The following is a 12,057-nucleotide window of genomic DNA, read 5'->3' on the forward strand; positions in this document are numbered from 1 at the left end:
CGATTGTGTGGTCGTTGGAGGTTTGAAACTGTTTGTAACGAGTATCCGTTTCACGTCTATATCATTGGTGTCGTGGCATCGCGTGCGTGCATCCTCTTCACATACACTGTACTATCGGTACTCGAGCGAGCGAACCAATCGCCATACAGTACCAAGCGCGACAGGGACCAAGGGCCCACATGTAAGAATCAAGACGCTCGGTTATTTACCCCAAATCAACAGCGTTGATCGATGTCATCTCAAGCCGTGAAATCCTGGACCGTGTTGGCGCGGATAACGCGGCAAATGCTGTGGAGGACGGTGCCCTGGACAAAGAAGAGGTGCTTCAGGTCGCGCCACTTGCAGCCATTGGCGTCCGGGTAAAAAAACAGAGTGGTGCCAGCACGTACTACATGAATGCAAGTCATGTGCTGCATCGGCGTTGGCGTCACCATGCTGCCTCTTGCGCGGTAGTTCTGCTCGATGGTCGTCACGTGGAAGACGCCACGCAAGCAGACGCGACGAATGGCGTCGGAAATGACCTTGGATCGCTGGCCGAGGGCGATCTTCTTGCGGTACGTAGCAGCGTCGATGGCGTAGCCTTTGGTGCCGAGAAAGCGTTGAAGCGTCGCCAAGAGCTCGACGGGCGCGGGATGGCCCGGTAGCACGTTCTTCGACGCGAGAAAGACGTCCACTTCATCGCTGGTCCAGCGCTTTCGGATGCCCTGGCACGATGCCGCTGCCTCCGCCACCATGACGAAGCAATTGCTGCGCGCCGTGGCCTGCGTGGCCCCCATTAGCTTGGGCGACTTCTTCGCCTTGCCTTGCGCGGGTTGAATGTCGAGAGAGCCCTGCGGCTGCGCGTCGTGGGTGCTGGCAGGTCCGCCAATGAAGGCTTCTTGCGGGGTCTCGCCGCTGTAGTGCGGCGATAGCGCAGGGGCACGTAGCTCTTCGTTGTGCGGGCGCTCACGGTTCCGTCGTGGCAGCTTGTCCCGTCGGTTGACCGGCCGCTGCTTGAAGGTGGCACACACCGTTCTCTTCTTCGCGATGCGCCGGTCTGTCAACGTTGCTCCCGCTGGCATGGCGCGCGTCCCAGAATTCGGTTTTTCGGGCCGTTTGACGTTCAACCTTTATCAATGCATACCCGAATTACTTCTCTAACTCATTATTTGTATGGTTTCAACCTCTATCAACAAATAGATACTTTCATTGGCAGTTGCAGCAAACGACCCATTTCCGCTCCCGCTCCTTCCCGTTGCGTGGTGGCTGCAGTCCGGGACGGACAAGACTTGACGGGTATAGAGGTCCGTGTCAGTTGCGTCTATCACCGGTGCCACTACGGGGCTGTGTCGCGATGCGTGGTCCACACCTCCGCTCCCGCTCCCTCGGCTTCGATGGCGGCAATGATGCGGCGAGCCAGACAAGACTCCTAGGGTATACATGCCCGTGTCAGTTGCGTCTTTCGCCGTTGCCGCCGCGCTGCCGTTGCGATGCGTGGTTGACGCCTCCGCTCCCGCTCCCTCCGCTGCGTGGTGGCTGCAGTCCGGGACGGACAAGACTTGACGGGTATAGAGGCTCGTGTCAGTTGCGTCTATCACCGGTGCCACCGCGGGGCCGAGTCGCGATGCGTGGTCCACCCATCCGCTCTCGCTTCCTCCACCCCGCCCGCCGCCCTGTTCCGCCACACCGCGCCGAGGCCTTCTATGCTCTGGTGTAGGGTGCATGACACTTGAAAGCTTCGTTTCAAAGTCGAATGGAGCCATGCACTGTCGTTCTCAAGGGCGCCCGTGTCCCACCACCCCGACACGGACGATCCGTCAACGACGATCGAATGCCAGAAAACGATGCCAGAAATTGACCTCTGATATCCGTTCGGCACGAGGCCCAACCGAGCGCGAACCACTCGTGCAAACGTAGCGCGTTCCTCGATGTACAAGGCGGCGGCGCTTGTTCGCTTGCTCTTGAAGGACAAAGTTTGGCAAAAACCAAAGAAAACGACCCGGCCGCTTCATTCCGTGGTTGAGCCACGCGAACGAGCTTTATGCCCGCTCAAGGCGATTGGTCAATGCAGATCTCGGCGCTCAACCACGAGGAGCCAGCGCACAGACTGATCGGCGCCGTGTTCCGTTCGGGTGCTTGGCAAGATGAGGCTACTCATCGGGTATTCCATTATGTGACGTCTAATACGGTCCGAATCCTGCTCGTGTGGACCAGCGTCCGCGACAAGGTGTTTTTCTCCGTACGGGATCCAGAACGGGGCTCGAACTCACGGCGCACCATGGCCTCTGTTCCGCTCCGACATGACGCGCACTCGACGAATAATTGCTACGCTGTGCCCTGAGAAGCCAAGTCGATGGCTGCGGCTGCTTGCAAAGCCGGCACCAGCGCGACACCGACCCATGCATACATATGCAATCTACGGATCAAGCACTAGCTAGATGCGAACGACGAGGCGACAGTCGGGTTCGAGGTCCTCGCGGCGCCACGAATGGCCCGTCACGTGCCCTACGCCCTCCTCCAACACGCCCTTCCACGCGACCTTTGCAAGTACACAATTTCCACTCATTTCGTCCTGATCCAAAGGTTGTCGCGTGCAGTGAGACGAGAAAAGCACGGCGAAAGGCACGATGCCTCCCGCGTACTAGTATCCCCATATGTCGTCGATGCATGAAAGTATCAATCTTTCGATTAAAAAGTGATATGTAACATGACGAAAACTGCCATCGCCAACCTCATTGGCCAAAACGCATCAACACCAAATGTGGACAGAAGAGTGACTTTAACTAGCGGTGGACACTTGTCGAACGACGGATTCCAGTGACCGCGATGTACACCTCGTACGTGCGTGCTTGAAGGATGCTGTACAATCGAATCGGACTTGGAGTGCGGCAGTGTTGAAACGAAATGCTGAGCGTCCGCTGTTTCACGCCTGTCGCCGCCATTGACGTCCGCCATAATACTGGGCGAGGACCCTTCGTTACTACATTCTCGATGCCAGCGTCGAGGCCGCTATTCTATTAAAAGTTAGATCACCGGCCACGCCGCTGGCTCGTCGTCGGTGCGACCCTGGGTGCAACCTCATACAAGCCGCCGTCTACCGCGATCGCCGCCTCGACCGACTTTGTTTCGGACGCAAGGACGACGCCAGCCATGCGGTCGTGGCCAAGAGTGCAAGAGGTTTTTGCATGTGTCCGTTGTCATCGAGGTAGCCCTACGTTGCCTTGATCGAGGCATTGTGGTCGCCACGAGACGCGCGGCTTGTGGTACCGTGTTGCATCCTTCCAGCGATCCATACGAAGGTATCTGCGCAAGGAGGGTTCACACGTCTAGCACCGTTAAACTGATGTATTGTGACAACGATGTTCTAAATGGTCCTACCGATTGAACCATGGGAGGGCATCCGATGTGTCGAAGCATTGACGGGGTCAAAGCGACGTGCGTGCTCACCTCGTCCCAGGTGTACGACCAGGAGCGATGCTACAGTATCTTTGATACAAATATTGGTATTACGCCATGCGGCATCGAGTCGGACGGCTCACTCGGCGTCGATGGCAATAGCACCGCGGCTCCTGTACGACAAGCAACGGGGTGCTATCGATATCTCGTCACGATCGGTCAAGTGCCGCGAACGATCTCCGACCACCTTCAATTCTGAGGCACAAATAAAATGGGATGTTTGATCGAAGCCCCACTGGGCACTGCTCTCGACTGAGTCTGAGTTCCATTGGCTACACACCCAAGCCAAACGTCCCGCCTACAGGATGATGAGTGCCAGCGGCATGCGAAATGGTTTCGGACGTCCTTCTTCATTCCGGTCTGCGCCTTCTACCGACCTCTCCTCCACGACAACCGGCACGCTTTTCTGCCACCGACGGTCGCCAACGCCCACAGACATGATCCGCTTCGTGACCTGATAATTGATAGCACGAGACGAACCACAGCACTTGCGACGAAGAAGGGAGTCCTTCCTGCTGCTACAACGTCGGCACGCGAGAGCCGTCCATCTCGATGCCGATTGCAATTACTGATTTCTTGCCCGAATCAGCGTTACTCGACAGGTCCTACTCCCACGAAGTGCGTCTCCAGCGTTTCGTCGTCGACAGATTGCACTGCGTGCACTCGAACCCGCGTTCTATCCACGACATATAATATCTATTGAAAAGAATCGCGTTCGCATCGTTCTCATCTGTTCTCAGGGCACTGATACCAGGTACCGCAACGTCCTGCCGTGTTGCTCACGCCGCTGGCAAGCCTCAAGCCTCGCGTTCGAACCGTCAATTCGCGCAACATATGATTTGCGGCCCATCACCCTAGCGTTACGAGCCCGCGCCTTGGAGGCACGCAGCTCTCGGCAGGCAAGGAAGGCGTCGCCTCGCGTGGCTTGCCTACCACGAGAACAAAAGCCAAGAGCCAACGCTGATGCTGGCACTGCCTATTACAGCCTGATATGATGATACACGCGTGTATCTGCGGTCCAGAAATCCAGCGAGCGGTCGTAACGCAGTGTATAAAGGTACGGAGATCATCGAACGCAGGCCGATGGCACCGAACGCCCGTCGCAGGCGCAAGCAGGCGTTTTGTATGAGGACCGAAGCTTCGGCCGTACCATGCGGAGGCGTGAGTGCAGCGTGGCCACGGAGGCAGACGACGCTTTTACAGGTCATTTGAAGATTTGCTTTGCCATGTTCAAGACGCTTTTCCTGGGTCTGGCGGCGACGATCGCGTCGGTCGCGTCCATGGGCATCTGCTACGACACGTACGACTACAAGAACATCGACAGCCACTTTAGCACGCTCGCCGGTCGCTTCTCGACGGTCCGCACCTTCCAGACGTACATCTACAGCGACAGCCGCAACGTGATTGACGCCGCGAGCGACCACGGCCTCGGCATCTACGCCGGTGTCTGGATCCGCGACGGCATGGACTTCAACAAGGAGATCCAGGCCGTCATTGACGGCTACAAGCGCCACCCGAACACGGTCAAGGCCGTCTTCGTCGGCAACGAGGACCTCGAGAACGGCTGGAACCAGTGGCAAGTCATCGACAAGATCAACGACGCCAAGGGCCGCTTCAAGGCCGCCGGCGTCAACGTCCGCGTCGGGTCGGTGCAGACCGACGGCGGTTGGCTCCGCAGCCAGGACCTTTACAACGCGTGCGATATCGTCGGTGTCAACATTTACGAGTTCTTTGGCGGCTCGCACGAAGACCGGTGGAACGCGGTCGTCAAGAAGTACGGCGGCAGCAAGCTCATGATCACAGAGACGGGCTGGCCGTTTGGCGGCGGCAACTACGGCAACCAAGTCGCTTCGTTTGACAACGCGGTCAAGCACTTTAACAAGGTCCGGTCCTGGATGAGCGCGGGCCACGGCGGCGAAGACGTCATGTACTTCATGTTCCACGACAACAAGGGCAAATCGCCCGACTACGAAAAGCAGTTCGGCCTCGCCGATGCCAGCGGCAAGTGGAAGTTTGACTTCTCCGGTGCTGGTCCCGCGCCGCAGCCCAACCCGCAGCCCAACCCGCAGCCGAACCCGCAGCCCAACCCGCAGCCCAACCCGAGCCCGGCACCCCAGCCCAACCCGAGCCCGGCACCCCAGCCCAACCCGAGCCCGGCACCGCCGAGCGACAAGAAGTGCGGTGGCGTCGAGTGGAACACCGACTACCCGGGCAACGACATGTTCAACTTTGCGATGGCCGGTGACATGGGCAGCCTCATGAACAAGTGCTGCGGCAAGTGCCTCTCAACCTCGGGCTGCGCTGGCTACGCGATCTTGAACAGCCGTTGCTACATCAAGTCGGCGCTCGGAGAGAAGAAGGGAGCGAGCGGTGTCACGACCATGCGCCTGCAGTAAACGATCGCCCATACACTACCTACACCTATTCTATGAGTTTCTTGATTAACGTATGCTGACAATATTATCCATCACTGTCCAAGAACCAATGTCATGGGTTGTTGCTGTTCTGGGTGCGTTTATCGCTTTAACGTAGTTTAAACGCGTGGTTAAAATTGAACCTCGCGAACAAAACACGTTAAAGCGCTTAAAGCGATTTAATCATCATGTGTATCCGGACATATTCCGGATAAACAGGTGCAACCTCGGGAAGGCCAACGACGATGGCACCGCTGACGACGCTGCCCGAGGTGCCAGCCCATCACACGCGCCTGTACCTCTGCCGCCACGGCGAGACGCGTACGCTGCCTTCCCACAATCCCTTCTTGGTAGCGTCATGTACTTTGCCATGTAGAGTTCAACGTCGACGGCTGCTTCCAGGGCAGTGGCATCGACAGCGTTCTCACCGCGCACGGTGCAGCGCAAGCACACGCGCTTGGCCTTGCGTTTCGCGACATTCCGCTGGATGCTGTCTTCTCAAGCACGCTCTTGCGGGCCAAGGCGACGGCCGCGCAGATCCAGCGGCACCACGCGGTCACGGTCACGACGGGCACGATCGATGGCATCCAAGAAATGCACTTTGGCGCATACGAAGGCAAGCAGCTCGAGTCGCACCAAGCCGAGTTCCATGCCGTCGTCGACAGATGGGCGGCCGGGGACCTCGACGTCGCGTGGCCCGGCGGTGAGTCGGCGACCGGCGTTGCGGCGCGGGGCACCACCGCGCTGGAAGCGCTTCTGCGGGCGGCCCCCGAACGGCGCCACGTGGCCGTCGTGTGCCACAGCCGGTTCAACCGCATCGTCTTGGCATCGCTTGTGCATCAGGATCTACGTGCGATGGCGCACATCGTCCAAGACAACACGTGCGTTAACGTCCTCGACTACGACCACGCGACGCGCTCGTTCCACGCCATTCTCATCAACAACACGGACCATTGGCGCTACCTTGCGACATCATAGATGGATGTCTGCCTCGTTTCGTCATTAATAACTCGGAGTATGCGACGACGAGCTCTCATAGCTGCTGTGATGCTTTGTGTCACGTCGTTATGGTAATTTAGACCATGGGTAATCTGTGCATAGTTTCAGTTGGTCTAGATTATATTGATCGCCGCTGGTCGATTTCCAACACTACTGTAGTAGCCTTGCTCGTGCCACCCCCACGCCTCGGTTGCGGCCACGCCTCATCGCGTCGGCGCCACACGGGACGTGCGAGTCCACCGCCACTCCACTGGCACTCTCCTCCACGAAAATAGCGTGGTGAGCCGCCACGATTCCTTCTCTTGGCCTCGTCCAAAGCGCTCCAAGACACGTGGCAATGGAGGTCCTGTCTTGATGGGCATGGGATTCAACCTGGGATTCAACATGGTCGTCATCGCACTTCAGCAAGAGTCGTATTGATATACTGTAAATAGTGTTAGTTTGTCTGGCTGCACCCAACTGGTAGAGGCCTTTCTGAGAACTCGCGACGACGACGACGACGACGAGAGAGCATGCAAGCCATCTTTGACGACTTTGCGACGCTGCCGCTGGACGAGTATGCGCTTCTTCCGACCGACTCGCTCCTCCTGGAGGACGTCGACGCCTTCTTCGCGCCGGCCACGACGTCGTCGCCGGCCTCGAGCGACCACTGCACGACGAGCGACGCGGGCTCGGAGGACCTGCCGCCGCCGCCGCCCAAGAAGATCAACGTGAGCCGCAAGCGCCAGCGCGACGAGATCGACTATCTGCGTGCCAAGGTGGTCGAGCTCGAGTCGCACCTCTCGGTGCTGCAAGCTGTCGAGGCGCCGCCTGCGACGGTCTCGCCGTGGCAGGCTCTGGCGCGGCAGGTTCGCCTCGAGAAGGACGCTGCGATCCTCGAACGCGAGCAGCTCAAGCTCGAGCTCGCCGACCAGATTGAGTTTGGCAAGACGCTCGAAGCGCTCTTGATGAAGCGGCCGAAGCTCGCGGCGCTGCCGCAGCTCGACGCCGATCAGTGGAAGCTGTACCGCCTCGTACGAGACCCAACGCTGCGGCGTGAAGCGGTCGCCAACATCCTCGCACACCAGTACGAAGCGCTTCCTGGTGCGCTCATCGAGTCGAACCTGCTCGAGCAAGAAGACGATGTCACGGCCTTTGCCCCGCATTTGGCCAAGCACTTTGACGACCAGCTCATCACAACCGCCACGTACTGCAAAACGCTCGCGTACGACATGCACACGGTGGCTCGCATGACGTGGCTCCTCCTCTCGGCGGGCTGCAGTCTTCACCGCAAGAACTTCCAGGTAATACCTCGCCTACGACGGAAGGCTAACTTGGGTGTTTTTAGCGCCTCGAAAAGTTCGACGACGACACGATCTACATTGCAAACGAAGGTCGTTGGGAGTCCATCCTCAACCAGACGCGTCTGCTCATGAAGCGCTTCACCGAGGCGGACCGCACGGTGTTTGTTGTGCGGTATGCAACGCCTCTACCATGTACAATGTGACATTTAAGAATTCTCTATTATATAATAGGACGATCCTCGACGACGAACTCAATCCGCACGCACCGGACGCGCTCGTCAACCACAAGAGCGCCTGGTAATTACGCTCGTATTTTCCAGTGCCTAAGTTCACATTAGGTTTGTCGTCGAACCCATTGCGGGCCAGCCCGGGTGCCGCATCAAATATTTTCAAAAAATGACGCTACCCATGGTCCAGTCGGAGGTCCTTCTGACGCACCCCAAGTTCTCGGACGTCAACTCGCCCTACTACCGCATTGGCAACTTTACCGACGCAGCCATGATGTCGCTGCGCGAAATGGTTGGCGAGTTCAATTCCCAGCTCGAGCTCCTCCTCCAGCGCGCCGAGTAATTACGTAGAACCAGTCGATATATGATAGACACATGTACGTACAACGTGTCGTAGCGTTGGCGACTGGACGAGGGTTCGATCCCGCAGCGTGCCTTGTTTTTGGCGATGGCGGGGGTTACGAGGGACCACCATGCCGCCGCGCCTCGCCTTGGGCTGCTCGACGTCTAGTGCGTGACGAGCGTCGTAATGCCATCAGCGCCTCGCCACGTGCAAAGCGGGCTGAACGAGGCGCCCGATCCACGTTCGTGCCACAACAACAATCCAATCCAATCACACCGACGGCTTTAACTGCGATCACCACAAGGGCAGGGCAAGGGAACACTACGGGCTCCTTGGGGCAGTGTCAACACACGCACCCTCGTCATAATAGACCACGTTGTTCGCAAGATTCATTCATGCACAAGGCTTATTTCAAGGATCCAAGATTGGATGTCCCCTTGCTACACCATCACCACACACCCGACACGTACGTGCTTCCTACGCGTCCTTCTTGTCGCACGGGCGGTACGCGGCACAGTACATGCCTTCGAACACGAGCGTCGGAAAGTACGTCACATGAGCATACTCGTAGCGGACCTTCTTGAGCGACCCCTCGTCTTCGAGCGCCAGCAACGTCGCTTGCTCCTTGGCGAGCCCATGGGCCAGCACTTGCAGGAGCGAGCCGAAGTACCCGTAGCAGTACAACGTCAGCAGCGGCTGGCGCGTCCAAATGCCCAGCGACCGGCCGACGAGTGCACCAAACAGCACGGTAGGTAGCGTGGGGCGGGGCAGTGCGGCCAAGAGCACCAAGACGGTGCAAAAGCCAAGCGTATAGGGCACCCCAACGTCACTTGGCGCGGGTGGCGACGTCTCCAGGTACATCCAACCAACGTGCAAGAGCCCGAGGAAGATGGTGACTTGCGCCGCCGCGCCGAGGCGAGCGTACCCCGGCACAGAGACACCCGACACGAGGGCGACAAGGACGTAGAGGACCAGTGGCACCAGCGTCAACGCGGTTGGCTGCTGGAGAAGCACCGGTGCCGCCGCGTAGGCAGCCACGATGCTCGCAACGGCAGCCACGTTGCACCAGATCGGCGCCGTCGTCGCGCCGAGCACCAAGTAGACCGACCAGAGCAGCGCAGTCGCCAGCGAAAACGGACGTGCACGCGACCCCGTCACGGTCATGTCCAGCAGCGTGAGAAAGCAAAAGTTGCCCGAAAGCTGCACGAGGAGGCATACAAAGTGCAGCGCGAGGTTGGCGCGCGTGGCGTGGTGCGGGGCAAAGTGGGCGACGGCCACGGGGTACGTGTCGCCGACGAGGCGGTTGAGCAGCGGCTTCCACGGGAAGCTGTAGAACTGCGGGCTCGCAAAGAGCACCACTTGGTAGATGAGCGCTGGCTGCGTCGTCGGAGTTGGCGACGCCGCGGGGCGGCCTTGGACGGAGTCGGTTGCATTGCTGTCGTGCAAGAGTACAAGTGAGCTGTCGTCCGTGCGGTGGCGCATTGTCAAGCAGAAAGGGCACCAACGGTCACACCGCAATACAAAAACCAAGACAATTCAGGACGCGACGTTGGACAAGATGCGTGGGACGTAGCCGTGGATGTGCTCCACGCTGTGCGAAACGTAGAACAAGCAACGCCAGTTCGCATTGTCTCGTCCCCTAGTACAAAGCAGCCACCACTTGCACGTTACAGCTAAGCGTGCTATCGTTGCCCGGATAAAAACATCCGTATCCGGACGTGCTTTGACAAGGCATTGCGGTCGCTGTAGGCCTCCAGCGCCGACGCGGCGTGGTGATTAAAACTCCCTAATGTGTACTCTAGATACGTGCCAAGTATGAGCGATTTCATTTTCAATCACGATTTGGCCGTCCGACTTGCCTTGCACGGGCTGCCTCCATTCTGCGGCGCATTTTGTACGATATGATTGGCAAAAAGATTGAAAATAGTGGCGAAACCCGCACATTTTAACCAATCCATGACGCCTCAGCACCTCAGACACTGGGCAAAACACCGCCGACACGCAGGTGGCCGACACGTGGGTGGCCGACACGTATCTTGCAGCTTTGACGGGGGGAAACTTTTGTGCGTTTGATGATGGACGAGCTGGCAAGTTGCAGCAACGTCCTTCAGTGTTCACTATTTCCAGCAACGTCATTAGCAGTCGACGTCACAGCCATTGAGGATGCCAACACCAACAAGTAATGTCAACATTCGCTTCTCGGTCATGGGACGGTCCTACGCGGGAGCGCTACGCAGCCTTTTTCGTGTGGCGCGGGCGACTCGCAGCCTTGTAGATGCCTTCAAACAGCAACGTCGGAAAGTACGTCACGTGGGCATATTCGTAGCGGACCTTCTTGAGCGACTCTTCGTCTTCGAGCGCCAAGAGCGTCGCTTGCTCGTTCACGAGGCGATGCGCGAGGCCTTGCAGAAGCGCGCCAAAGTACCCGTAGCAGTACATCGTCAGCAGCGGCTGGCGTGTCCAAATGCCCAGCGACCGGCCGACGAGCGCACCAAACAGCACGGTGGGAACAGCGGGGTTGGGCAGCGCTGCCAAGAGCGCCAGGACACTCCCAAAACCGATCGCTGACGGGATTGCAACGTCCATCGGCGCGGGCGGCAGCGACGCAAGGTACGTCCATCCACTCTGCAGCACCGCCAAGAAAAGCGCTACGAGAACGGCGGGCAGGACGCGTGGCAGACCACGGGCCAAGATCGCATACGACAGCGCAACAAGGACGTAGAGGACCAGTGGCACTAGCGTCAACGCGGTTGGCTGCTGGAGAAGCACCGGTGCCGCCGCGTAGGCAGCCACGATGCTCGCAACGGCAGCCACGTTGCACCAGATCGGCGCCGTTGTCGCGCCGAGCACCAAGTAGACCGACCAGAGCAGCGCGGTCGCCAGCGAAAAAGGACGCGCGCGCGACCCCGTCACGGTCATGTCCAGCAGCGTGAGAAAGCAAAAGTTGCCCGAGAGCTGCACGAGGAGGCACACAAAATGCAGCGCGAGGTTGGCGCGCGTGGCGTGGTGCGGGGCAAAGTGGGCGACGGCCACGGGGTACGTGTCGCCGACGAGGCGGTTGAGCAGCGGCTTCCACGGGAAGCTGTAGAACTGCGGGCTCGCAAAGAGCACGACCTGGTAAAGCACCGTCGCCACCGCCCGTTGTGCCATCGTCGGCCACGTCAAAATGCCAAATCTGGGCGGGTTAGAATGATGGTCGTTAGTGACGGCTGTCCAATCAAACGTCAATGCGACGGAGTGGGCGATGGTTTGAGATCAACGCATGTGGTCCTCGCACCCCTTGCACACACGACTCAATCGAGTCGTGTCTTTGGTCCACATCTCCATCGGGACGCTGCTCCAGAACGGCTCTACAA

General features: G+C 58.7%; 6 protein-coding genes across 6 annotated transcripts; 3 read left to right on the forward strand and 3 right to left on the reverse strand.

Annotated features, from left to right (window-relative positions):
* Positions 1-239: 239 nt before the first annotated feature.
* On the reverse strand, positions 240-1,067 carry SPRG_08088 (hypothetical protein; the record flags this gene model as incomplete). The annotated part of the gene is made up of 1 exon (XM_012347056.1): positions 240-1,067. Exon 1 carries the CDS (start codon positions 1,059-1,061, stop codon positions 240-242), a length of 822 nt encoding a protein of 273 aa, XP_012202446.1. The 5' UTR covers positions 1,062-1,067.
* Positions 1,068-4,661: 3,594 nt separating this feature from the next.
* SPRG_08089 (hypothetical protein) lies at positions 4,662-5,908 on the forward strand (the record flags this gene model as incomplete). The annotated part of the gene is made up of 1 exon (XM_012347057.1): positions 4,662-5,908. The coding sequence occupies one exon, from the start codon at positions 4,662-4,664 to the stop codon at positions 5,829-5,831; it is 1,170 nt and encodes a 389-aa protein (XP_012202447.1). The 3' UTR covers positions 5,832-5,908.
* A 155-nt stretch (positions 5,909-6,063) lies between these two features.
* On the forward strand, positions 6,064-6,946 carry SPRG_08090 (hypothetical protein). The gene is made up of 2 exons (XM_012347058.1): positions 6,064-6,170; positions 6,226-6,946. The coding sequence occupies exons 1-2, from the start codon at positions 6,095-6,097 to the stop codon at positions 6,825-6,827; spliced, it is 678 nt and encodes a 225-aa protein (XP_012202448.1). The 5' UTR covers positions 6,064-6,094; the 3' UTR covers positions 6,828-6,946.
* Positions 6,947-7,360: 414 nt separating this feature from the next.
* Positions 7,361-8,701, forward strand: SPRG_08091 (hypothetical protein; the record flags this gene model as incomplete). Its single annotated transcript, XM_012347059.1, has 4 exons — positions 7,361-8,131; positions 8,176-8,303; positions 8,363-8,428; positions 8,470-8,701. The coding sequence occupies 4 exons, from the start codon at positions 7,361-7,363 to the stop codon at positions 8,699-8,701; spliced, it is 1,197 nt and encodes a 398-aa protein (XP_012202449.1).
* Positions 8,702-9,178: 477 nt separating this feature from the next.
* Positions 9,179-10,208, reverse strand: SPRG_08092 (hypothetical protein; the record flags this gene model as incomplete). Its single annotated transcript, XM_012347060.1, has 1 exon — positions 9,179-10,208. The coding sequence occupies exon 1, from the start codon at positions 10,181-10,183 to the stop codon at positions 9,179-9,181; it is 1,005 nt and encodes a 334-aa protein (XP_012202450.1). The 5' UTR covers positions 10,184-10,208.
* A 722-nt stretch (positions 10,209-10,930) lies between these two features.
* On the reverse strand, positions 10,931-11,851 carry SPRG_08093 (hypothetical protein; the record flags this gene model as incomplete). The annotated part of the gene is made up of 1 exon (XM_012347061.1): positions 10,931-11,851. The coding sequence occupies one exon, from the start codon at positions 11,849-11,851 to the stop codon at positions 10,931-10,933; it is 921 nt and encodes a 306-aa protein (XP_012202451.1).
* Positions 11,852-12,057: the final 206 nt, after the last annotated feature.

The sequence above is a fragment of the Saprolegnia parasitica genome, assembly GCF_000151545.1.
Source record: "Saprolegnia parasitica CBS 223.65 unplaced genomic scaffold supercont2.33, whole genome shotgun sequence".
Classification (NCBI taxonomy): Eukaryota; Oomycota; class Saprolegniomycetes; order Saprolegniales; family Saprolegniaceae; genus Saprolegnia; species Saprolegnia parasitica.